The 27,502-nt window shown below is 41.3% G+C and overlaps 1 protein-coding gene across 4 annotated transcripts in view; it reads right to left on the bottom strand.

The window, feature by feature from the left end:
- Positions 1-27,502, bottom strand: part of ELMO1 (engulfment and cell motility 1) — a 261,737-nt gene that overhangs the window by 233,505 nt on the left and 730 nt on the right. For all 4 annotated transcript variants that reach the window (XM_009880069.1, XM_009880067.1, XM_009880068.1 and 1 more), the window contains exons 2-4: positions 14,765-14,805; positions 13,547-13,619; positions 571-621 (exon numbers count right to left, since the gene is read on the bottom strand). In XM_009880069.1, coding sequence (XP_009878371.1) covers positions 571-621; positions 13,547-13,619; positions 14,765-14,805 — 165 coding nt within the window. The remainder of the gene's footprint in view (positions 1-570; positions 622-13,546; positions 13,620-14,764; positions 14,806-27,502) is intronic.

The raw sequence follows: 27,502 nt of genomic DNA, 5'->3' as shown, positions 1-27,502 counted from the left end.
AGCAGGAAAAAAAGCCATTACAAGGCAATCAGCAACTCTGCCGTGCTTTTTGAGGAGCTGGCAAGGAGGTGATGTTGAAAAAAATAAAACGAAAACAGTAAAATCTCAACATTACAGTTGCTGCTCACTCAACAGAAGCCCAGAGAGCAGGAAAGCTCTGACCTGAGCTGCCCAGCAGAGCTCTCCATGATTCACCTCCCAGCCTTTTCTCTTGGCTCTGAGCTCTGGGGCAGAAAAGGAGCACTTGAGTGAGGCTGCAATGCCAGCAGGGATGCAGAGGTGTCTCGGACATGAAAGCTGCTCCCAGTGGGAGAGAAGCGAGAGACAAAAAACACCCAGTTGTGTCAACCCTATCACCAAATGTCACTCAGAGATACCACCCCTACCCCCAAAACTCAAAAAACGAGAACAGCATATACAGTCATCTTGTGACCACACCATCATCCTCCTTTGCGGCGGGATTGTGGGATACAGTGTGACTAAAAGCTTAAAAATACATACATCAGTTCACAATAATTTACTAATCAAATCTTCACTTCGAAGGGAGAGAAACACAGAACAATAACTCACTGGAGATGTTGTTAATCGAAGGATCGCTCCATTTTTTATTTCATTACGATTCTGAAAGAGAAAAATCCAAAAGGTTTTATTTAAGACTCACATAAAAAGATGAAACATGCATTGAGCAGAATGCCATGCTAAACCAGCAACAATATTTTCCCCTGTGTGCATGCAAAAGCTTCCTTCTTTTATATGTGAGCTTACATCTATACAGTATTTTCCCCACCAAAGTATACTAACATCAGCTTCAAAAAAATAGGTGGCTGTTCACATATTTAACAAATCTGAACTCTTTCAAGAATGACTTTCTGTTTTTCAATGTTTAGCTTCCACTGGCAACTTCTAAATATTTCTTTGAAATATACTGTCCATGGTGTCTGGCTCTGGTATTGTGCTACATAGTTGAGGAGTTTGTAAGTTTGCTGAAACCTGTCATTAAACATCTGCAGGATTTAAAATTTATCCCACTGGCTCTCCCTTTTCTATAACAGGAACATGCTGACTTAAACCACTGGAACCAACCCGCTGAGCTCTGCCACCACGACTTTGCATTCTCCCTCAAAGTAAAAAAAAAAAGCATCGCTGCTAGTGGTAAGTGAAGTTCAAACATGCCATGTCATTCTCCTTACCCGGTTGGCAGAAAGAGGCGGCATTAAACATTTTCTTTCGGTCAAGCTCACATAATGTGTTCAGTTAAACTAAAGCTATGGGTAGGCGGAAAAGCTGCCACGGCGTAAGCTATGCTGTAACGCTTACAGTATCCTCACAACTTTGTGGTCAATGCCCATGTGCGTGGTCTTCCCCTGTGGTAAGCGTAGGGGAGCCTGTCTCTATTTCAACAAGCTACCTCCTGTTCACCACAGGTGAAAGAGAATACAGTACCCAGAACAACGCACATACGAACAGGTACTGACTGTACACAGCGCAACGCACAGTCACAGCTTCGTTCACGGTTCAATGGCTCGTTCGTAGGCCGTTACCCTAATTCATCAAAGGAATCAGAGGAATCCCTAACAGTTTGAGAGATAAGAGATAATTTTGGTCTAAAGTCCACATTGCAGGCTTTCTGCAGACTGGTGTTTAGCCAAAAAAAATGAAGGTGTGTTTCTTCTCAGGCAGTTTTTCCCAAATTCATTTCACCCTTCTTGCTCCCATTCTGATACATCTCAAAACCAAAACGCTAAAAACAGGATAAATCTTGCCTGAAACCAGGTCAAGTAGTCCCAAAATAAAACTCTAGTACACTGTCTCTTTCTTGGTACCCAAGTCCTCTGTGGGATTAGTTCTAGTTATATGCAAGATCATCCTCCACCCACAAACGTTTCTTCACTCTAACTGAAATAATTTAAGTGCCAGACAACACAGGGGGTACCAGGGAGAAGATTTTTTACAGCATCTTTGCTTACATATGCATATAACTCATCTCAGCCCTTCGCAGTCTCCTCCTGCCAGAGCAGCCCCAGGGAGCCCAGCCGGGCTATACTTAAGAGAAGGGCAAAAAAGGGTGAGCAGCTGAGTACAGTGTGGCTTCCCACAGCACTCACGAAGTCCCACAGTTTCTCCTCTCGTAGTAAAACAGCACCAGACCCAGCTACGTCTCATCACGTCTAAAGAATCTGTATGAAGCGGCAATAGTGCATTTGTGTGGTTTAATCTAAATCGGTGTTGAAACAAACTCACTTTGCAAACAGTTGTGGTAGCTTAAACTGTTACCACCTCCTGGGTTTGTGGAACTGAGTAAAAGTAATTGCTTCAGGACAGACAGCATAGGCCAAATCTGCCTCCACCAACAGCTCAGGCTAAGGCACTGGACCTCAGCTGCGTTAGACCAGAGTACATGGATACACGCATCTACACAGGGTTCCATCAGCTTGAGTGCTAAGGTAGCAAATCCCAGCATGCGGCAATATCAAAAGCAGTTACGGAATCAGACAACACTTAAACAACTTAAACTGTCCCAATCACACTCACAAGTGAAAGTTCACCGATATCCTTATCAAAATAGACTGTTCTTAAACATAACTAAGAGCACCCACGCAGGCTTATTTTTTTCCAGCAGCATAACTTTAAGCTCAAAGTTTCTCATGTTTCCTGCTCTAATTAACACAAACTACCAAATGAGATGTACAAATCAGTTCGTGGTTTAACAAGTTAAGTCACTTCATCTGGGCCACAATAAGCATCTCTGCAAACACTTCGTCCACTGCAGACATGAGATACCAGGCTTTGTGTGGGAAGGCTACACTAGGGTCTCAGAAGGTCCAAGAGGTCTGCAGAACAGCGGAGCACTACTGCAAGGCGGGATGCCTCCTTCATCACCCTCCTGCCTGTGTGCTCCCTCTTCTGCCTCGCACCGCCTCTGACACTGGACAGGCCTGTTGGCACAATTGCACAATCTCACTCACCTGGCTGAAAGCAGCCCGGGCAGGAAAGAGAGGAGAGTTTTCTGTCAGGTTAATAAACAGATACAAGCTCTGCACAGGTTGAGCACCAGTGCTAACCCAGGAAAGATGATGGAACCACATCTTTGGGAGCAGAGAAGGGGTCGGGGGGAAAGAGAACAGGGCAAGCATGGGGAGGAATTATACCTTCCCTTTTTGGGAGCGGCAAGCCGTCAGCCACAGCCCAAGTTAGATTATTTCACAGCTGCTTCAGGCTGAAACCATGCTCCACGTTTTATTCAATTACAGTAGTTTTGTCACAAGCTGAAACCGCAACTCATAAAAAGCTTAGCTTAACTTGATATACTCTCCACAGTGTCATGCACGCAGGTTAAAAAAAAAATATAAACCTTTAATTACATAAGGACACTTATACATTGCATCGATTGAATCTACAACCAATCTACCAAGTAAGAAATAGCTTGTTAAAAACACACTAATGGAAAAAGGGAAGATGATAACCTGGTTGAAGTTCAGATACCACATATGGATAATCAAGAAAAGTACAATTCTCCAGAGTGACCTATGTCAGCAGGTTATATATAAAATAGCAGAGGAAAAAGAATGCACAGAGTACATAAAAGCACCGCTGGAAGTTTTGTTCAAGGTCTTTCTGTTTATTTATCAAGGCAAGTCTGAAACACCAAAGCTTTCAGAGTCAAAGCTGCCTGTCAGAGCCCACAGCACACGAAGCACAAAGACCTTTCTCTCATCATGCCTGGCTCAGAGCAAAGTGCATAAATCTGCCCTATACTGTAAATTCAATCACTGCTATCACAAGAGACAGAGATCTCATCTTCACCTCCTGATTTAGACAAAGGCTTAAGGAAAACTGCCCATGCCTTCTCTCCGAAAGTATTCAAAGCATCAAGTCTCTAACACAGCAGGCTAGCCAAAACTTGAAAAGGGTTAGCTGTTCCCCAAGCAAAAATCCAATTTTGTTTATCCATTCTAAATAATGACTTAAGCACCTACCAAGAAACAGCATGTAAGCGTGCAATTAAGCCAAGAGGATTTACCACATTAACTATGTGATGCAGTATTTGGCATGCCAGTTAATTTCAATTGCAACATTTACACACAGTTAATCTGCTTTATATTAGGGACAGCTTCCTGTGGATTTCTTTCCCAGTATAACAACGTCATTCCAATACAGCAGCCCAGCTTTGGCAATCATACTCCTAAGCACCACTGCTATTCAGGACAGGGCCCACCACCACCAAAAACCTCTTCCCAAGACATTTCAGATCTGTTTCTCAAGTGTACATCAGGTTTGTAGATACCGCTCATGCTGTTGATCTGTATTAGGGAAGCTTATTCCTGGGCAGAGAGGGAACTGGTGAAAGAGCACTATCCAAAATGCCCCTAAAAAACCTCCATAACAAGAACATAGGTTTGTTATAAATGTTACCCAGGACTAAGACAGCAATTATATTATGAATACAAATTGGCCCCATTTGCAATACTATGTCTAGCAAGAGTCTACAGGCACTAGATTATTTTGTTCTAATCCAGCAGGTAGTATTTCCAAGCATCATACTGCTGCACGACACTTTCCAAGCTGAGTTTTCAGACAGACAGACAAGTACTATCACGAAAACAGTTAAAAAACAACAAAACACAGCAGGAAGTAGAGGATACCATGACAGTTCATCTTGTGTTCATGTCTTAGGGCCCTCTGACTTCCAACTCCACCAGCTGAAGCAACGTGAACCTACATTATCTGCCACCAGGTTCTGTACCTTCTCAAAGCTGTGCCATTCCTGTGCCATAGGCTACTTTGCCCAAAACACAAGCAGGAGACTTGCATCTAAAAAGCAGGCCTCAAATATTAACAGAGTCCACCAAACCATAGAGAGGGATGAAGGTATGCAAATTCGCTTTCAAAAAATCCTACTAAAACAGTCAAGCCATTTATTCAGAGTTTTGCTGGAGACATGCTTTGGAAAATTTATCAACCAAAACTGAAGTTTATTTTGCCATCTATTTGTCTTATCATTTCAATAATCTCTTATACCCAGCAAAATGCCTCAAGATTCAGCTTGCCGTAACTGATTGGAATGGAATGTTTTCTTAATATATTTGAGGAAGACCTAGAAGCATTGGTTCCCATGGTTATAGCTTGCTTAGCTCTATTCTTTAACCTTGACCAAACAGCTTCCTTCAGATTTCTCTAACTGGGATGAAGAATAACAACCAAGAAACCTAAAATTTTTCACGTGTTTATATCATTAAGTAATACTGTTTCCATACTACTATTATTTTATTACACCTTCCTCCAAATTGACTCAGCAACAAAAAATTAGACCTACAAAACATACTTTAAGTTAGTGACTCTGTAACATTTTCACAAGGATGAGTTTGGGCAAGTAGTAAACAGGGACAAAATGATAAATAATAGAGTTCCTTTCGAAGTCAACAACTCAGGAAAGAGAAGCAAAGTCCTCGTTGGCAGATCTCCCTTAAAGCACTCAATGTGCTACAGCAGCCAGTAAACATTGGGCGTCATCAGAAGTGGCACTGTGAACTAGACAGAGGGCATCATTTTGCCACGACACAAGAACTCCATGCACCCGTATGCAGGGCACTGTGTGCAGTTCTGATCTTCACATCTTAAGGAGGACACAGTAGTGTCAGGGAAAATGCAGAGAAAGGGCAAGTGAAAGGCTCAATGGGATCAAGCAGCTGCCTCACAAGGCAAGGTCTCCTCAGTTTGGAGGGACAAAGGCCAGAGGAGGAAAGTAGTGGACGAGCTGAATGCAGAACTGTCGTTGTCAAATGAGAACTAGGAGGTAACCTGATGAAAGCAGTAAGGGACCAGTTTAAAGCAGATGAAGAATGCACCTCTTCATTCAGCAGGCAGTGAACTTCTTGAGCTTGCTGTCAAAAGAGGTTGTGAAAGCAGGCAGTATCAGCAGGTTCAAGAAGAGATGAAAGAACTTCACGGCCCTTATATGGATACTAAACAGATGAACTATAGATGTAGCCTCCAACACCTGTAGTACGACAAATGCGAATGCTGAAGAAGCAGGAAGGGATTGAAAGCCATCATCAGATCACAACCCTGAATGGCATTTGCTACTGTTACAGCTGGACGTAGACCATGAGGTTAGATACAACATAGGAAATTTCTTAAGTTCATTTTTAGTCACCAAAAGCTTTAGTAAGATGAGAGTTAAAAGACAGAGGTCATTACCAACATTGTACTACTTGGTATGACAGGACTGTACTGTTCTAGAATAAATACTGAGGCAACTAATCTTGTGATAAAATTCCTTTTCTGGTAAGCTGCTGGAAACAGGAAGAATATCTTCTAGTTTTTCATGATATAAGTTGATGATAGCATTTTCCTCAAATAATTAAGTGTTGGTAGTTCAGCTGAAGCTTCTAAAAAGAGGAAGTTTTTTGCATGCCTTATCTACCCCTATTCAAGGATATCAAAAGCTAGTATATAAACCAAGTTATACCAGTGGTGCAGTTTCAGGGTGTACCTAATCCAGCCCACTGCAGGCATAATTCTGCACGTATCTTTCCAGCATGTGGGCTCCCAACACTTTCCTTACATCCAATCTACCAGCATGCAGCAGCACAGTCAACCATCTAACCCTAAAATAAGTAACCTCTTCCTCTCCCCTTCGTTCACAAAAAGGAGGGGGGGATCCAGAGTTTTCTTCTGTCAGATCCATGACTTGAACCAATTTAACTTCCAGCAGTACAGTCACAAGGATGTTACTAGAAGTGAAGGGAATGAAGGAAGGGAGGAGAAAAAGAAAGCTGAACTGCCTTTTTTTCCAGCAACCCACAGTTATAGCAGCTTGAATGCCACTGAAATCACAGCCCAAGAAAAAGTCCGTACTTTGCACGATTTACTCATCTTCAGGTGGAGTGATCTACAAGGACAACACTATCAGGTATCACTTGCTCTGCAGAGCAGCAGTGGTATTACACTCCACGCAGACATCCTTCTGACACATTAAAAGAAGTTACACACAAGTTATTTTTAACCTGGATCAGTTCCCCAATTCAAGCAACCACACAGACACACAGACAGTTGTACCAGTAGCACGGAAGGGGTGGGCAGATAACAAGCAGCCCCATCGTCCTCTGATAAGTTGGAACATAAGAGCTGCACCCTGCAAAATAAACATCAGGAAGTGACAGACTTAGCTGGGCTCATGCTACTGTTGGTGAGATCATGTGGGGAAATCAGAACAGGGAACTGGTATGAACACCAAAAAAAAACCCCCTCAAATAAGGATTGTCAAATGGAAGTTAGTTCTTCCATGCAGTTCACCCAATACATTCACCCAGAGCACCACTGAGGGGTCAGTGCAGGAGCAGTAGCTCCTTAAGCAGACGCCGCTATTAAGAAAAATAGCTGAAGACCCAAGCCAAGACGATGGTTCACAGTCACTTTTGCCAAATCAAAGCACAGCTTGCTACCATAAAGCCAAGTCTTGCTTTTTATTCTCTTGCTCATTCCTACTACCGTTTTTATGTGGCATAAACAGTTGAATAATGACTTGATGAGTCAACAAGGGAATTAAACCAGCTGAAAATTTTATCATTTTGGGTTTTGCCCAGTTTGTAAGGGAAAAGATACGAATAAGCACCATAGTGTAAGCAGGAAAGAGGGCCAGCTAGTTTTGCAAGCACTGCACTTGGAACCACACTGAGACTTGTTTAAGGGGAAGCCTGCAGGTGCTTGTGGTTCTCAAACACGTACATCCTGTGCCTACTCCCTTGCCTGAGCACTTCCTCTCAGACACAGAGAGACTGTAGGGAGAACATGCCTTCTCCGTTTGTGACTACAGTCAGAATTTGCCACATGTTCATTCCACGTCAGCCTAAGCCAGTTCCACAAGCAACTGAGGGACATAACAGCTCACAGCTGTTAAAAAAAGCAAAGTTTCATTCCTCTTCCTACCCTTCCTTTAACTTCTTCCTTCTCTGCAGCCCATCCCTGGACATGATTCAAGGGTCTTGCCCGACTCTTACATCAGATCAGGTAGACATTTTATTAAGCAAATTTAATGAATTAAAGTGGCACAATATGATTCCCCCCTTGCCACCACCTCCAAAAATTGTCAAAAAAAAAAATGCTGTATCCAGCAGAAATGAAGTGACAGGATCTCACAGGGAAGGGGAGAAGCAATCAGAACTGTCCTTTTTCAGCAGTGCGCTGTGATGTCTGTTCACCGCACCTTGTAAAACTACCCATCCATCTAAACAGGTTGCTCTTTAAGTATGAAGACAATTTCAATAGCATTTTTCTGACAGCTAGATCTTAAACAGGACTGTTTGCTATCAGCTGAACCCAAACAGTCACATGGTGTCCGTAGCATACCATACCTATCTTCAAGTGCTGTAACAGAAAGACAGAGCTGTTCAGAGCCCTTTCTCTTGAGAGATTACTTGCGAGGTAAAATTACAAATGCAACTCAAGAAAACAGATATCTATAAAGCTTTTTAAAAAACCACTTGATCTATCTCATCAGCCTTGATGTGGAACTAAGGAACTAAATAGAAGATATTGTCATACCAAATATTTAAAAAAGGGGCAAGCAGAACAATTAAGCTGTTCATGCTCAGACCAGAGTGTATAACAGGTTGACAGAACAGAATTATTTTCTTTAGAAAATTTCACATAAACCTAAGTCCCACAAAATGAGTCCTAAAAACTCGGACTAATTTGCTAAGAGAAGGATGACCACCGTTCTTGAAATCAGCTTGAACAAAGCAGGATTGAAAGGGATTTAGTGTACAGATACTCAAGTTTTACTCCTGTTCACCGGAGAATTATACTAACGTCCACTAGTTTTACTGGAGTCCACAGGGCAGCGTTACCAGCATCCATCAAGCAGGCAGGAGCACAGCCACTCTGACTCCATGTGCTGCCCTTATTGTCAGGAATTTCTGCAGGGCTGTGCAGATACCCCAAAATGGTAACAAATTTGTGAATATGAGGGAAATACTCCATGTCCTATGGGTGGCGGACAAAAGGGAAAGTCGGGCATAGTTTGGCCCAGGTCAAATCTGGATTGGAATTTATGTAGCATTACTAACAAATGTATTATCAAGAGTAATGCAAAATGGCAAGTGAGATGAACAGATTACTTAATACACTTCTCCAGTTGCCAGCCTTCATGCTACTTCTCGTTCTCAACTGTTTACGAAGTACCAGGTCCTTCAGTGAATCAGAAACTTCAATTATTGAGAATGTTTACTTCCAACTCACTGAAGTTCAATTAATCAGTGAAAACAGATGAATACTAAAAATGTGAAGAAAAAAAAAAAAACAACCAAAAAAACCCACCACCCTCCAAAACCCCCCAACCCTACAAGTGGCTCATTTCTTGTCCTGTCATTTGCATACACTCCCACGCAGGGAGTCTGTAATGACATAGTGGAATTTCACATGAATATACAATTACAGGTTGTATTCAGCAAAAAATAGGTCACAAGCAAAAGCACCTTTGAGAAAGAACAAACACCAGGCACTCTACCCAGGTTCCCAGCTCGGGGAAGGCGGGCAGTAGAAAGATGTCCCATCTGCAAATGCAGCACAGAGCTGAGTAACAACAACAAAAGCAAGGTGGGGGCTGCTCCCTTTGCAAAACAGCACAAAAGTCTCTCCAAATTAATGGAGGGAACTCAGCATCTGCTCTCCCCCACTTCATGCAATAACACGTAAGAATGAAAGGGAAACGTGGGAGTTGGGAATGAAGGAGAAAAACACAGGGAGTCTTCACAGGCATCAGATGTAAGAAACCGAACACAAATGAAATTGTGACTGAATAAAAATGGACTGCAGTCAATAAACAGATGAATGAAATGTGCTTCCCTTTAAAAGATAACAAAAAAAAAATGGCACCAGTATCCTCGCTGTGTGCTGAACAGAGCTCAGAGCTGGCACACACAGCCCCTTAGCAAGAGCGAGCTAGCTTTTTACTCCTGGTAGTTGCTCTGGTGCACGTTTAAGACCCACCACATTCTGCCTCCAGCAGTGAAGCCAGCTTGAACACTGTTCTTCCCCAGCCCCACACTCCTGCAAGGCCCTTGTTGATAAACGTTGTGGTTCATTACACCTTCACATGTGACAAAACAACCTTTTTTGAGGCTGCACTGCAATCTGAACAGCTGCGATCATCCAGCTCCTTCACCATCTTTTTGTTTTTAGAGAGCGAGTTTGAGCTAGTAATGATCCTTCCCACACCCAGAGCCCACAGTGAGCAGCACAAATGCACAAATGGATCTAGAAGAGCCAGACTGTGTCTGCAAGGCCAAGAGTGAGCAGTGACGAGGGACCAGGCATACCCACCAATGTGCCATATGAGCCACTCGGATGTCTGTCCCCAGATTCCTCGTACTGCCTCAGAGGAACACAGTGGACAGATATCCAACCTGTGGTTTTCAGCCCAGAACACACATAGCACACAAAATTATACAGCCATTTTCTATTCTTCATATAGCATTTTCTGTTCTAAACCTGAGCTCGTCCAGGCTACAGTGTTCCTGAGTTATTACACGTGACGTACACAAGCATCTATTCAGGTGCAAGCTCGACAGACTGAAGTAAAGGTGACTTTTTTATTCTCTGTTGTATAGTACCTAGCACAATGAGATCCTGATTCAGAAGTCAGGCCTTTAGACGTTTGACCTACCAAAGAAATGGCCCTCCATAATAAGTAAAGTCTTTTAAAAACCCCACACCTATTAATGTAATTAAAAACCAAATACATTGTGATCAAAATACAAGCTAGGCTTGAGCTTAAGCACTACGCCTGCTTGGTTTTCTTGTTCACGTAATGTACTATTTTACTTCTCCAATTTTAAAAAAATCTACTAAAATACGTAATTAATAATTTCCACTGCACTTTCAGGGGCACAGATAAAGCCAAACCAGAACCCCAGAGGCAATAGTCCAAGCTGCATCTGCTGTGACAAGCTTGCCCCATCTCTAGTAGGAACCTTGGCTGACTCAAGATTTGTTAAAAGACTGCCCTTATACTATCTGAAGGAGTTACTGCTACTCCTGTAGAGGCATTTTTCCAAATAATACATCAAGAAAAAAAAAAAAAAAAGTAAGAGACAGAACTGCTTGGGTGTTGTTTTTATTTGTGTATGGTATAGTCAGGAAATATAGGTCAGCTACAAAAGATAAAGAGTTCTGCATATGACAACCAAAACACAGATGCGCTGTTTGTCACCCAAAAACAAAAATATAATTGTAAGCCATGTGTTGACAGTCCCACATTTGTAACATTTTCACTTCAAAGTTTCTTGTTACTTTGTACAAGAATTCATTAACTGCTTTTCTTTATGGTAACTTTAACCATGGTAATATTTTAAAAAGGCATCTCTACCTGGAAGGCCGTAAATCAGCAGTCACCCAGTCTCTGCAGAAACATGACCTATGCGTAATGTTTTCTGCATATGTACAGACACACAACTCATCTTCGAGAGCAGTGAAAAATACTTACTAGAAACTGTTACTGTCGCAAAAGAGCTCTGCTCATGTTCTAGTAACAGGCAGCAATGTGGACTTTACCAATTAGTGTTGTAGCTTCATTGAAGCGTGTGTTTGCCCTCATGCCTGGGTTTTTTTCATGTTTTAATTCAGAAAGCAACAACATCCTACTGCACACAAATGAGCGAAAGCATGTAGAAGGGGTGATGGCCTATATAAGCCTCTCTTTATCGCCACTATCCAATAAGCAGTGATAAACAGTGAACAATATCTAATAAAAGTCACAGACATCTGAGTAATACTGGTGGCATTTAGAGCTCTTCTCTCTATTTTATGTGACTCAGAGTCAGACACTCTGCATATTTTCAGTAGGGAATAAACAAACTCAAAGTCCTCTCCTCAGTACAATCCAAAATGTTCTAGAAGACCATCATTTTCCACCCTTATTGCAAGTTAAAGGCAGCCAAAAGCCATCAGGCTTTCTTTTATGTGGAACAGAAAACATTTCTCTTCTCCAAAGATGCAGGACCCTACCCATCAAAGGTGGAGGCAAAGCCTGGAATATTTCTCTGATTGTATCAGTAAAACTTCCTTCAAAAAGCCGGAGTATTTGCTCAATCTTGGCTTCGTGGAAATATTCACTGTACAATCAGAGTTTAAATGCTAATAGGCAAGTGCCATTGTGTCTGGCTTATTGGAAAATGTTGTGTCAGAATTCAGGGCAATTAGCAAAACAGTCTCACTATTTAATTTGGGTGGAGGCAAAACACAGCAGCCAATAATTACTTCAACAGTTTTCCTTGTGGTGGCCTTTGAAGTGTCTGTCAATTGAAACTTGAAAAGAAAGTAGAAAAAACACAAAACAACACACAAGCAAAAAAGGGAAGATCCCAAAACAAACTGTGACACATTGAGAAGGTTGTCTGGGGTGACAAACAGTTAAATGAAAAACGGAAACTGGTCTGCTAAAAAAAAAAAAAAAAAAAAAACAAGCAGCACTATCTTATGAGCAACTGCTCTAGCTGTCTTGCTAAATTTAGTCTCAAATGTTTAACTCTGCCTAAGTTGCCTTTATTTCTTGGGTGGGGGTAAGACTTACAGCAAGAGAAGAGTTAGTTCACGTCTCAGCTGTATGTAGCAGATCCTAAACAACTGTAAAATGCAAAACAAAACCAAAAGGCTCTTCCGCTTAAGAGTAAACCAAACTAAACTGATAAGAATGTAAGCAAGAGTCATCTATGTCTATACAGCTAAGCTGGAGCCTATTTAGCTCAAAATCCACAGAGGTTAACGAATCGGCATGCGGACTTCAGCAGGTCTTCAACTGTGCTCTTTTGCCATTGTTTAGAAATTGTACCTCTGCAGCACTAATGTGTACACTCTTCCAAACAATTTTTTTTTTTTTCATAATTTCAGTAATTTCAGCAATTCTATCAGTAATATTTGGAATCAATGTACTACCCTGTCTCGTTCAGATGAACATGTCCCATTTATTTAGACTACACATTCCATCTTTATTACAGTTACAGCCATTTCATTACTCTGTGCTGAAATCACTGCATCACTTCATGAATCACCTATTGCCACTCTATCTAGGGACCAAAAAAATAAGCAAATGTAACATACAGAACTGGAAAAGGGCAAGACAGCAGACAGGAAGGAGCAGCAAATATTACACAGTCACTGAAACTTATTTCTACCTGATCAGCCAGAGAGGGAAGTGACATGCACTGAAGGTCTCCTCAGACTTCAAAGAGCCCTTCATCTTTTACATATTCCAATTTCCTGTACACCACTTGTCAGCAGAATACTAAACATGCACAAATGCCAAAGCTGAAGGGCTCAGCGCTGAAGTCTCAAACTCAACAGATGCGAAGGCCTTGGCACATTCAAACTTTTATTTGCCTTTCCAAACAGAAGAAATCAGTGCAAAATCATTAAAACAGGTCTTCTAGTACCTACCCTCTCATCGGTATCACATTATGGAAAATACTCTATATTTTAATTTAAAATAAATTATTGTGGCAAACATTTTGAGAGCCTATGCAAGAATTGTGTTGAATGATTTACCTACCTTCTCCGTGATGTAGAAATTAGAACTATCAGCATGCTGCAGTGCAAATTGATCATGATTTGCAAGTGACCACCTGAGAAGTATGAAAATAAATTAGTCACAAAATGAAATCTGAAAAACTCAAAAAGTACCCTTCACATAATTTGATTATGATCAAACAAGTGCTTGTCATTCCCAGGTACTTTCCATACTTTTCAATAGCTTTCAACAATGAGTTCCGGAGTTTAAGATAAAAGCATTCTTACAAAGGGAAAACTTCAGTACAAGCACATCCTATAAATGAGATTTTTCCCTTTACATATCTGAAACAAAGACCTAAACTTGACCACAGTCAAGAAAGAAAGTACGTAACAAATACCTTCCTCCCAAGGCAAAGATAAAAAAGAAGGGTGTGGGAGAAAGAAGAGAAACTACTTTGTCACTACAGTGACACTGCAGTGCTCAAAAAAAAAAAGCTGATAATTATCCAAGATTCATTTCTGATCTATAAAAAATAGCAAGCATAATTTTTGCTTGCAGTAATCAAGAGCACCAGATCACCATAACAGACCAAAAAGTACTAGGATTTTATGCTAGATTATACAATACCCAACACATACAGTTTGAAGTTGATATATTACATTACACATAAAATACTACCTTTATAACTCGGCAGCAATTTTATTAATATAAACTAGTTTCTCCTGTGTGGCAGCAATTATTTAAAACAGGATTTTTGTCCCCAAATGTTAACATATTAAAACCAAAGCAAGATTTTTCTCTTCGCCAATTATTAGCTCATATTGCAGGACTTGTGATTAACGTTTCCATTTCAGGTGAGCAGTCACATCAACTGGACGAGCTTACAGTAGCCATTAGAGCCACTGCTCAAAAAAATCAAAGCTACAGCCAGTGCTTTAGTTCCTTAACCCATGAACTGCAGGGACAGCAAGAATGAAGTCAGTGGGTAGAATGCATCTCTGTGCAGAAAGGCAACAAACAGTCTAGATGAGAGTCACCTACATGGTGGAGCTGCTTTGTTAGGAACCTCACCTTGCAAGTAATTGATTCAAAATATATTGCAAATTCAAAATCTGAAGATAAAAAAATTACAAGATTTAAGAAACTAACGACTAGTCAAACAGGATATCTAGATTTTCTTCAGAAAAAATTATCTCCTGGTTGGTTTAATAACTCACAAAGTATAGTAGCTACTATGTACTGTATGGTGGAACTTACCCATCACAGACTTCTTTTATTATTGAGGACAGTGGCTTTTTCTGGTTAAGGAAAAAAGAGAGAAAAAAAAAAATTATCAGCAAATTGGAACAGCTCTTAAAATATGATTCCAAAACCACTGACTGCAAAGAACTGAACAAGTTACAGTATTTCATTTTTTGCTTAACATCAAGCTTGATAGGACCCAAAAATTTTCTGCTGTTTCGGTCTGATAATCTCTAAAGACAGCAATTCTACACATACACATTATCAGTGCTTTTTGTCAACGTTAGCCCATACGGCATCAACTCAGCTTCTCAATTAAGAAATCAAAGGGTCTTTTGTGTACACTGCATCTCATTACCCAACAGACACAGAAGATTTAGATATCAACACGAGCATTTTCCAGGAATGACATCTGAAGGAAGACGGCATTCGGTCTTTTTAAAACTTCTTTTGTCCCTTTCAGATACACTCATATGATGACAGTAATCCTCTCTCCTAAGTACACGTGTGCAGGTTCCCCTCTGATAAAACACCAGCTGGAAGGTGTTAAGATCCCAGATGTATCAGTTCTGCTTTATTCTTTACATCTGCAAGCACGAGCATTTGGACTGACTGAAAACAGCTCTGTTGCTTTGGGTCCCAAAATAGAAGGAACAGTCTAGTCCGGTGATGTTGCAACGCTCTGAACACTGTTACAGACACAGAGTGTGCACGTAAGTGTTTTTAGTAGATTGCTGGCTAAAAAAAAATGCATTTTTATAACCCAAAACATGAAGTTGCATGGCAAAAAGAAAGAGACCAAATTGCACTTTTGGGTGACTATTGAGTGTGGGTGGCCACGCAACACCACACAGATCTGTTGCTTCATGAAAATTCCCCAAATCACCTAAACAGCGTAGGAGCCTCCTCTCTGTTTATTTCCAGTATCACTGTTCACTGAATTCTTAAAAAGCAAACAGAACAAACAAAAACCAAAAAACCCACTGTACAACAACCCATAAACCAACACTGTTGCCAAAAGAAGTAGTCTCCTTTTAGTATTTCTAGGGAACAGATTAGGCTAGAAACTAACTCAGTAGCAGGGTACATGATGGGGAAGGAGAATTATTTTTCTCTTGGATTTGTTTTCTAAGCTGCATCACTGCATAGTCAGAAAGCCAGTAACGGGAATCCCTCATCAGGTCAGATTCAGGGAAGTATTTGTTATTTCAACAGCCAAGTCAACTAAGCCAGTTTATAAACAGAGAAAAGTGTAACACTAGTTCATTTAAATCAAACATGAATGAAAGCATCTGCTGAAAGGATCCTGTCCCCCTTGCCATACCCTCTCAGACCTTGGTTTCCATCCTTCCTCTTTCACTGCCAGTACTATTTTCACATGAACACCCAGAGAAGCCACATCAGGGTACGCAACCAAACTAAAAATTGGCCCAGTAAAAAGGAAATAAACAGTTTTCATCTGGATCGCCTCATCTGACTTGCTACGTGTCTAAATGACTAGCAAATACTGTCACGTGGGAGAAAAGGCAAGAACTGCTGGAGAGGGTCCAGCAAAGGGCTACAAAGATGATCAAGGGACTGGAACATCTTTCATACAAGGAAAGACTGAGGGACTTGGGACTTTTTAGTCTAGAGAAAAGAAGACTAAGGGGGGATCTTATCAATACCTTAAAGGGAGGGTGCCAGGGGGATGGGAACAGTCTTTTTTCAGTGGTGCCCAGTGATACAACAAGAGGTAACAGGCACAAACTTAAGCATAGGAAGTTCAATCCAAACCTGAGGCGGAACTTCTTTACTTTGAGGGTGGCAGAGCACTGGCACAGGCTGCCCAGAGGCGGTGGAGTCTCCCACTCTGGAGACATTCAAAACCCGCCTGGACGCCGTCCTGTTCAACCTGCTGTAGGTGACCCTGCTCTGGCAGGGGGGTTGGACTAGATGGTCTCCAGAGGTCCCTTCCAACCCTGACCATTCTGTGAAGTGTGAAACTGCTCCCTGCTGCAGCAGCCAACATGTCCCTTTCTCCACAGCAGCTTCTCCCCATTGTGCTGGTTCAGCTGTTTGCGTAGCTATAGCCAGGCTGTGAAGCAGATCAGGCAGATCACGCAAGAAGGAAAAAGTGTTTTCTTCCCCACAATTTTTTAGCCTGATCAGTTCCTCAGTCAGGATTACTGTGCCATTTACGTGCGGCTGCTTTGACCTGCTGTCCTCCTCCCCCAGGGGTTTTGTAGCTTCTCCAATCCTGTGAAAGCAATCACTGCTGCCAACTGCTCTCTTCCCTCTATCCTTCCCCAAAAAATAAAATCCCGTTTTTCAGGAGGGATAGAGGGAAGAGGGAGGAGCACACGTTTATCTAGATCGGGCTAACTCCAGTTTGCCATCCAGCACATGTGCACCAGCCTGCCAGTGAGCTGCTGGCAAGCGGAGCGCACATCTCTGCCTCCCCTTCTCTCAGGATGCTACTACGGGTCCTGCTCCTGTATTTCCCTATTTTGACAAAAATTTTATCTGGGGTATTAATTCCTTTAACAAAGTTAATTGGTATCAGCTCACAGGTTGAATACAATGGAGAACAAAAACAGTAACCAGCCTCTCCTCTCCATTATCTCCCACAGGAACTATGACTTCCCATTGGAAACTATGACAAAACAACACTTTAACAACCCAGCCTGGTAATAATATAAACACTGGGAAGGTTGTATACAGTTACTTTCCAAATCATTATTTTGGTATTTCTAAGTCCTCTACACCATCAGCTTTCACGTCGTTTCTCAATCCTACTCATCTCACTCCCCCTTTTCCTATTCTATACCACCTTTGCACTATGATATGACATTATTTGAAACAAAAAACTTAAACCAAAAAAACCCAAAACAAAACAAAAACAAACCCAAGCAATGAATCCACTAGAACATGTAAGGGACAGTTAAAGAAAAACAAAATAGATCTTCAATAATAAAATTTATTAATACAACCAGCCTTTCACAGTACTGCTTTGTCCTCTTGTGGTACTAATGCTACACTACTGAAGTGACTAAATACAACTCGGTTATCAGCAACAGGATGAAAAAAAGTGAAACTCTTCTGGGATAAAACGTTTGGAATGAGTAATTTGATAGCACTAGAGTGAGCCTTACAAACTAATACAGGTAAAATAAATACTACTGCAATCCTAACAAGCTGCTGCCCCTAACCATCCCTTGGGCTGCGCTCCCCCTACAGAAGTCTCCAGACAAAATTATTTCCCTTCCCTAGCAAGGAGATAAATTGTCACCAGCACCCTGTTCACAGCTGCAAGGGGGATGTTGCTGACAGCCGGGGAGGGCCACCACGACTCCCTCTCTGCAGCCTGGGCTGCGGGAAGGCTCTGGCAGGCATCACGCCGAGCGGGCAGCGGCAGCGCTCCAGCCACCCTGCCTGCGCCCGGCCAGGTCCTCCAACCCAACAAAACCCTTATTTGCTGCGGGAGTGACAGGCGGGTGAGCGACCAGCTCCCACGGTCCCTTCTCAGCCAACTCACAGCCACGTCCAGGATCCCTTCGCAGTCCTGCTACCGAAGGCTGTAAGAGACGTACCTATGCTTCAGCAACAGTGACAGGACACGACTGCTTACTCTACATATAGGAACCCAGCAGTACTAGAAGACAAAAGCGAGCTATTATATATTTTTCATGAGCCACAAAGATGGTTTTCTGCAGAGTAAATCCACTCGGCAAGCCATTCAAAGACGCTTTGTTTTTTCGCTTGGCTGTAAATATTTGCCTGATGTCAAAAGAGAATGGACTTGATGTTTTTGTTATTTTAATCTTCATAATGGAAATTTACATAATATCTTTGCTACATTTACAGTTCTGAAAAGTCAAATTCACCTTATTTGTCACGGTACTTCAAAGAATTCCTTACAATCACACAGTCCAAAAATATTTCAAAGTTTTTCCTTCATCGAGTATTTTGTGCTAGTACATTTTAGGTTTTTTTGCCTTTATGTTCTGCCCCACACTAGTAAAATTGAAGTGTGCTTTTACACATGCTGAGGTGCTCATTTAAAGCTCTAAGAAGATCAAGCTGTAGCTTTAATGCATGAAACAACACAGATCAAAGTAAACCTTATGCTCCCTATAGGAGATAACCCCTTCAGCTAACATATCACAGCCATCTGTGCTGAGCACATCGGCTAGTATAAGAGTATTTTCTGAGGGTAGGTATTAAATTGATATCTGAAATCCAGTGGGAAACGATAATGGGGCATTGTGGCCTTGCGACTTATTGATCTGCACACATGGGGCATATCCTGCCGTTGACACCAAGCACAGGCAGCACTAGAGCTGACGTGAATTTACACACCCAGTAAAGCTTTCTCTACACTGACTAGTTATCGCAGACGCCTGAGATGCTGGCTCAGTGTAGCCCTAACGACACCCACCACGCAGTAATACCTAGTCACCACTTCTGTGCTCACCTGCATGTCTCAGGTCACGTCTCCAGGTTTTGTGTGCTAAGATGCACACAGATCCCTAAATTAGTCTTCTTGAGTACCTGCCCTTGCTACTTCTGCAGTATTTTGCAGCGCTTCTAAAGTAACTTGCAGAACACAGACTGAGATTTCTCACTCCAATTTCCTCACCAGTTTCATCCTTTCACGCCTATACCTTGGGGTCCCCATAGAGGTAACCAGTCACCAGGAAGGATTGAGCGCAGCCATGCAAGAGTGTAGTCTGCGTGAGTCCAGGCCACTGTTTTGTTCCAGGGAAATCGTGGGATGAGCAAAAGAAAGCTAAAAAACATTCAATACAGCAGTGCTGACCAAGCCCTAGGTCCAGTCCAAGTCACAAGTACACTAAGTTTAAAGCATTTCCATATCAAATAGCAAGTGTGTATATATGTGTGAACTGTAAAAGGGACAGAAGCCTGAATCTGGGTAGAAACCTGTGTTATATGTGCAGTTCAGATATACTTTGATTGTGCTGTACCAGGCAATTGTAAATAGGTTTCTTTCTTTTAAGCCGAGGTTGAGTATCTTTCCTTTTCAAATGACTGGCAGAGATTCATTCCTTTTGCCAGGTTGGGTGGGTTTTGGTTGGTTTTTTGTTTGGTGGTGGGGTTTGGGTTTTTTTTTTTGGACAATGATTGGGATATCACTTTCCCTGGCTGACACCTTTTAATCACAGAAGTAACAAAGAAAACCCTTAACCCTTGCTGTCATTAAGCCTGTCACAGAAAAACAGCAGATGCAGCACATCTGTTAGTGGAAAACACTCAGCATTAAAAAAAAAAAAAAGTTCTGTTGCGGATCAGTGCATCTGTCAAAAAACAGAATCTCAAGCCAGTAAATACACCATTCTGTCTATAATTAATGCTACCATTCTACTAACAAATCTTTTAGTGCAAACGTCCTTTTTATGGCTATTAAAAAACAGAAAAACACCTCTTCTCACAATCAGTGGAGGCCTCATCTGTTACTGTCATACACCAGGGGCTACAGAAACAGAAGCAGGACTATCCGGCAGCAAACACCAGATGCCAGGACACCTGGGTCCTTGACTCACTACTTAGCCGCTGGTTTCTCATGATGTAAGAGGCAAGGTCTCTTATCGTATGGGATTGTACTGGGGAGGTGTGGTCTTCAGCCCCCTCAACCTGCTCTGAACCACTTTGGGAATCAAGTCTCTCCATTGACTACAACGGAGTATCAGGGAGACCAGACTTGTTAAATAGGTATTGGGCATCTGTAAAAGACAGAGAAGAGGATTTCCCTAACTCAGAGAAGCACCAGAAGGAGTGAACACCTGAAGAATAGGGACACCCCGACACTGCAGTAGCCGAGAGCATAAAACCCAGCCAAGGCCAGGTCAACACCACACGGTTCCATCGGTGCAGCAACACAACCCAAGGCAGGAAACATTAGTACCCCAGAGCTGACAGGTGAAACCCTCCACAAGTGCAGCCTGCTGACGGGAGACAGCTTTTATTGGCTCAGTTCACAGCCCTGAATGCCGTAGTTTTAACGTGTCAGTAGAAACACTTTGGTATAAATATAGCAATAGAGGTTCTGCAGAGCACACAAGACTTGGGGAAACCCAGGCGTTCACGTCCTCTTCACCTTCACCCTCAGCTGCAGCTTCCTCAATTACTCCCTTCTCTCCTCCAAGGATATCCTCACTCCTAAATCTGCATTTCACCAGCTCTAAGCATTGCTCCACAGATTGTATGTTTAGGATGTTAAAGTGACTGTACAACAAGGAAGCAGTAAAACACAACATTATTAAAAAAAAAAAAACAAAACAAACCACAAACCAACAACAAACAGAATTTTACAGAAACTTCTTACTCCACATCTAGTGTCCTAACAAGCCATGACATTCCCTGTTTCCTCAAGTACTTCTTCGCACACCAGGATGCCAAAAACTCCCAGTCAGAGTACTGAAGAGTTATAAAACACCGAGGGACCTACAGCTGTGGATTGCAGCGTGTTTGCTGGTAACATACTGACACCATGTATTTAAAATACAGTCAAAATACAGATTAAAACACAAAGCAGGGCTTTAAGATGTGGCTCTTCACACAACCACTTTATTAGGTGAGCCTACTTTTGAAAACTGAATGAAGAAACCTCAAACCCACAGCTCGTGACTGAGACACTGCTGGCCTACCAGGGTAGAAAAGTCTCCATGCGGAGGCACAAAACACCTACACCGTAGGATTTTTAGTATTACTTTCTTTTGTACTACAACCTTGGGATGCTGTAAGGAGAATATGATCAAATCATAAAGCACGCCTGGATACTCCAGCTGGCCAGAATGTGAATGAAGCACCTTGTAATTTATTCATTGGTGCGTAACTCCAGGAATCTCATCATTACACATTTCTTTTAGATATGGCAGAATTAACTTTTAAGACATGAGACCCCTCCTGTTTCTTAAAAAATTTTGCGGATGCACCAACCTTACAATCATGTACAGCCCTCATCTTGAAAACGCCTTTAGTTGCAGGCAGCAAAATTCAGGCTCCAACAGGGAGGTTCTGGTTAGCACTATGGGGCTAACAAAATCACAGTCAGAAGAAAATCCACACACACACCTCCAAAACCCAAACAAGGAGAGAATTAATAAATTGTTTCATCTTTTTCCTAAAATATTATTTACTGAATATCCTTTATGTTGGAGATCAGGTATGCTGGGACACTATTTCTCCAGGGCCTCAAGTATCTCCTGGCTCTATTTCCACTTCTATTAAAAAAAAAAAAGTAACTGCCTCCTACATTTAACTAATGTCTCCTAACATAGAAGACAGCACCAAGTAGAAAGTATAAACAGCATCCACTAGACTGTAACTCACTAAATATTTCTGTATCTCCCCCCCCATTTCTTTTACAATTTCTAACTCTTCTTCACAGCTGTTCCCTCTTCAGTCTAGTAAGCTTTGCTTCTCTCTCTGTATACAACAGCATAAGACAATTTTTTATGTCTTTTCCAGTGACGAGGTCCCCGCAATGTATCACGGGACATCAGTATGCAGCCTTGAAAGACTCCAACCGACCAGTGGGAATGTGGCTTTGGACAAGCCAGACTAATAAAACATAACAGGATGATAATGTTGCCCTTTTATCCAGGACAGCTGGCTGCCACCACAGCAAAGAACTGGAGCTCTAATGATGACTACTCCAACCCCACGGTCCTGTAAGAAAAGATATCATATTTTTCAACACCTGTTGTAATTAACAATGATTGGTTCATTTTGTTAACAAAGCACTGTTAAAAAAAAATATTAAGACCTTTCATTAGTGCAACAAAGAAAATGGCACATTAAATTAGTGAATGCGATTTCCTTATCAGTTCTATTAATAATCCCCGATGGTAACAAAACTGAAAGGAGTATAAAAATGTTAAATATTTTCACAGTGTTTATATGCTGGTTAGTACCTGCTTTACGAAAAATTTCACCTTCAGTTTTGTGAAGCTGAAAAACTGACAGGCACAACAAGGAGCAGTAAAACTCATTAAATTATTGTTACCATCTGTTTAACACCTGAAAGACCAACTTTAGAAAACTGGCTTAAGCTTGTTGAGTGTTTCTCAATCTTTTTGGAAAAGCAGCCACCTTTTGGCTCATCTATCTTTGGGTAAGTTTCCGATCAGCAGCAACCAAGGTCCTCCCTTCAGAATGGCCAAGTTACAGCTCCAGTGGCCGCCCTCAAGCACTAACTCCCTTTTCCAACCTGACAGAAAGGAGATGCTGGGAGCAACTCCAGGCAGGGAACACTTTTGTAAGTCAGTGTAAGATTAATTCCCTGCCTGAGCTGCTTTCTAGTCCTCTGTCTTCAAGAAACTGAGATCCTGTCAGCTGTTAAAGGCACTGACATTTCCCTTAACTACTTTAAACTCACCATGTGCAATAACACTCAAAATCCTCACAATATTCATACCAAAAAGCATCAGTAGCTCCAGCTACTGCAATACTATTACACTTTCTGGATAAGAATTCATATAAATTTGCAGGTTTGTGGGAAGGAGGTAAGAGCCTCACTCTTCCTTCATCCCCTCAGCACTAAACCCCTTGATTTTGAGGGAGTCAGAGTCTGGAAACGGAACTAAGCGCAGGGAATGATGCTTCATGGTACAGCCTCTGGTACAGTGAGACATCAATATCCCTTTCTTCTTCACCACTTGAACGATGCTGGTGCTCACTAATATCACATACATTTAGACTTGTGATGCTAAGATTGTATCGGTATACTGCTATTACTAGTGACAGCACTTGCAGAAACTAGAGCTATTCTTAGTGCACACACATGGCAGAAGCGATGTGCTACTTTCTTTTCTCTAATTAAGCATTTCACAATCCCTTTTGAACTACATTTCTCCTCACAGTTTGAGAAACACTGCACTAAATCAATTAACAATCCCCAAGGGTCCAGATTTAAGTCTGAAACCCAAAACGATTTGAAAGTGCCCCTTAAAAAAAAAAAAAAACACCTCTTACTGGTTTCCTTTTAATATGCAGTGAAGTACAATGACTTCTCTGAAGAAAAAAAAAAACCACACACAATTAAAATGACATTTATAGCATACACTGGCAGAAGAAGAGACAACTTGAAAGACACTCTTAAAAGATAAATTTGCTGACTAAATCTAAACCTTAGAGAAGGCATTAATGTAAAGCAGCCCATGGTTTCTCCCATGTGCTGCATTGCACATGAAACATGAACCTGTCTTTTGACAGTGCTCCTGTACATTTTGCCCACTGTACCTGATTTGCGTCTTGAAAAGAGAACACAGCTTTATTTATTTATTTATTTATTTTGGGCTAATGTAAAGATTCACGTCTGCTCATTTAATCTATATTTAATGATCTCATAGACAAAAGTAAACCTGGCCGAAGAGACTGTACAGTCAAGTTTAATTACAAACCGTGCCCTTCTGTAGGAACAGTGTTTACATCCAATGGTGAGAAAGTTCATCCCCGAGTTTAGAGAAATCTGGTTTTAGTACAACTTGTGTTAACACACAAGAGTGGATTTGAATGAGATAAGCTAAAATAATTATTGTCCCCAAATAGTCATCTTGTGCCTCTCCTGGAAGCTGCTTCCGCTGCAGCAGGAACAGTGAAGCTGTAAATCCACAGAACAAAGTATCCAGATAACCTAAAACCAGCACTGGCTTACCTAAAATAATTTGTGCTGTAAAAAAAAGACCCGAAAGTTGAGAATAAGTTATGCATAATGGGCACTAATTAAAGCATGCAAATTTCCACCTGAACACAAGAAATAACATCATCTTATAAAATGGCTACTTCTGGGACAAAAAAAAAAGAGAAGACAGCATAAAGTAGCCAGCATCCTGGTTCATCTGTACAGAGCCTGTGTGGCCCTGCTCTTAACATCTGTGAGACTAATCAGACAAAAGATTGGGAGAAGAAGGTAACAGGCAGTCAGTGTCCAACATTCATTTCTTTACCAGACTGCACCCCTAAAAAGTCCACAAAAAGATCCCAATGCAAATGCAGACACCGACCCATCTCCATTCCTCCCCTTACATGACAGGAAGATTTAGAAGATCATCCCTATATCCAGCTCTTAAAGTCCTAATCAAATCTTTTCATTAAAAATTAATTTTGACCACAGTACCAATATTGCCAGTAGGGATTTATGCATGGAGGAAGAGTATGGAAGTTATTTTTCAAATTTCTAATTGAGGAAAGTGATGGAAGTGGGGGGAAACCCAAATGGAAAAACCCAAGTATTCTGGAAAAGAGTAACTGAGTTCAGTCAAGTCCACCTCTGAAGGAGAAAGCAGAAAAGTACATTAGCTTGCACATGCTTTAAAATCAGCTTTAATGCATACAGGCAACAGCCAGTTGCTAGGTTTACTGCAACTTAATTACTCCCTACATGGTGAGAGAGAGGGCAGTAAATAACATGCAGTTTTGCCCTCCTTGTTTAAAGCAACTTTCCAGGAAAAAAGCGGTTGTAAAACCCTGACATCAAATAGTACATTTCAATGAAGAACAAGAAGAAAGGTTAGGCACAGCAGCTGGTTCTGAAAAACACCTAATTATATATTAATTGTGCAAGCAAAGAGTCTCTCTAACTCAGCGAGACTAATTTTGTATGATTCAAGTTCAAATCATCATTGATGAACCCAGGTTGATAAACCCACAGAAACATAGTGGGAAGCATCAACCAGAAAAAGCTCTGTCCCTCATGAAGTCCAGGTTGTCAGAAGTCATGTGCTTGAAGGGGAGGTTTTTAATGTAAAGTTTAATACCATTTGGTAGAAAAATTACTGATGAGCTCTTTTCAGGCCCAACACCTTCCAGTATACCACTGTCAATCACTGTGGTTTCACAATGACATTTCCTCCTTTTGAAAATATTTCACTCTCTTCATCGCAAAGCAAAATATGCATATACACAGCAGGTAAATTGGGATACTGTGCAATTGAATATAAATGAATGCTACCAAGCATATACAACAAGCAACCTAAAAAAAAAAAAATAATCTCCGATTCCTCTGATCTCTTATATGATATTTGTACTTCAGTATTTGGAATAGCCTCAGTACCCTGAAAGATAAAGAACTTGCATCATGCTACAGTGAGGTTTTTTGGTTGTTCTTTTTAAAGTAGTAATGCAGTGCTGTTCTTTTAAATACTGTTTTTCTTGCTGGTAAGGGATCAGAGAGGGAGGAAACTGGAAATGCAAAGTTTTTAGGATTTTCTGAACATATGTCAAATGGTGCTTGAATGAGCAGATCCTACCTGGGAGACAGGCACTGACTGCAATGTCTGGTCAATGGGCAAGTCATTTCTCTTCTCTGCCTTCCTTTTCCCTCCTCCCCTTTATCATCTCTGACAGCTAGCCATCTGAGCTATGAATCATCTCCTCCACTACAGCTCTTCAACTAAATAGATGTTTTAAAGGAAACAGACTGGGGAAAAGTTAGCATTAAGTGAACCAAGGGCAGAGCTGTGTGTTTAAAAACCATGTATCACCTTGTATGTTTTCAGGGCTCATTCCCACATTGCCCCCATCCCTGAAAAAGGCAAATGTGCAGGTTTCTGTGCATGAGTATTAGGAAGGGATGTTTCTTTCCCATCTTCATTTCTTGTCACCACACCTGTATCTTCCATGTCAGAAAGGTGAGGGATGAGACCCTCAAACTTCATTCCCCCATTCCCCCCTCCATCAGGAGCAGGCTGCTGTTGGCCTTCTACCTTTCAACTTTATTCTCCCTCTTCTTCCTCCTCTTCCTCACCATAAAATGTGATGAGGAAGCTTGCAGACAACTTGGCAGGCTGGGTTGGAAGAACTCTACCCAACATAACTCAGCATTGATCTTTCTTGTCCCCTCTAAATCTTTTATAATAAAGGTAAAAACAAGGTTCCAGAACAGTAAGCTAATATTTCAGATAAGGTATGAGGGGTTTTTTTTGAGAGCTGCTTTAAGCCATTTTGTAAATTAAAAAGAATCATTTTGGTATTATTTTACTGCTGCTCAGAAGGAGACCGCGTAATATTGGTTCGGTTTTGTCCCCACTGTACTTGGTAGCAAAAAGCTGTTGTTCATCATGATTAACATGCATCTTGCCCTGAACACAGTGTGCACAGTGTCTACCATTCGTTATATAAGAAGAAAAACGTAAAACATTCTTCGCTCCAGAAATCAAGACATTTGTATCTGTGGATATAAGCTTACTAAAAAATTTCAGCAAATGAAAATGGAGAAGCTTGGCAGGTCTGGAAATTAAACTACAGAGTACGAACCACTTGGGAACTCCCCTTTCCTCTAAAGGGGTTTTCACAGTTGCCTAAAAATCATAGTGCTGTTATTCCAGCCACCCTCTAGTTCCACGGTTCTACAAAGTTCACACAGGAATTTCCCAGGCATATGCCACATAAGGGTTAACCAGAAGTGAAACTGATTGCACTGCATGAAGAAATTAGGATCCCATTTCAGTAAAACATTTTCAGCATGAATTCAAATTTTCTCGTCTCCAATAGAACTTTATAATGCACTTGGTCCCCAGATACACTAGGGTCTAAAGCACATTATGAAATGCCTTCCTTCACTCTGAATACTATTTACAGAAATAATAATTATTCTACACAGGTAACATGCTGTATGATTTCAAAATGTTATGGGTAAGCTCTTACATATTAAAGAGGTTGATTTGAATATTAATACATGTGCCACAAAAACAATCTCAGAGAAGTCCAGAACATAAAACACAGCAATTGTATAACTTGATTTGGTTTGTT

The sequence above is a fragment of the Charadrius vociferus genome, unplaced genomic scaffold, assembly GCF_000708025.1.
Source record: "Charadrius vociferus isolate BGI_N301 unplaced genomic scaffold, ASM70802v2 scaffold760, whole genome shotgun sequence".
Taxonomy (NCBI): Eukaryota; Metazoa; Chordata; class Aves; order Charadriiformes; family Charadriidae; genus Charadrius; species Charadrius vociferus.
The sequence above is the reverse complement of the archived record's forward strand: the minus strand, read 5'-3'. Positions and strand labels throughout refer to the sequence as shown.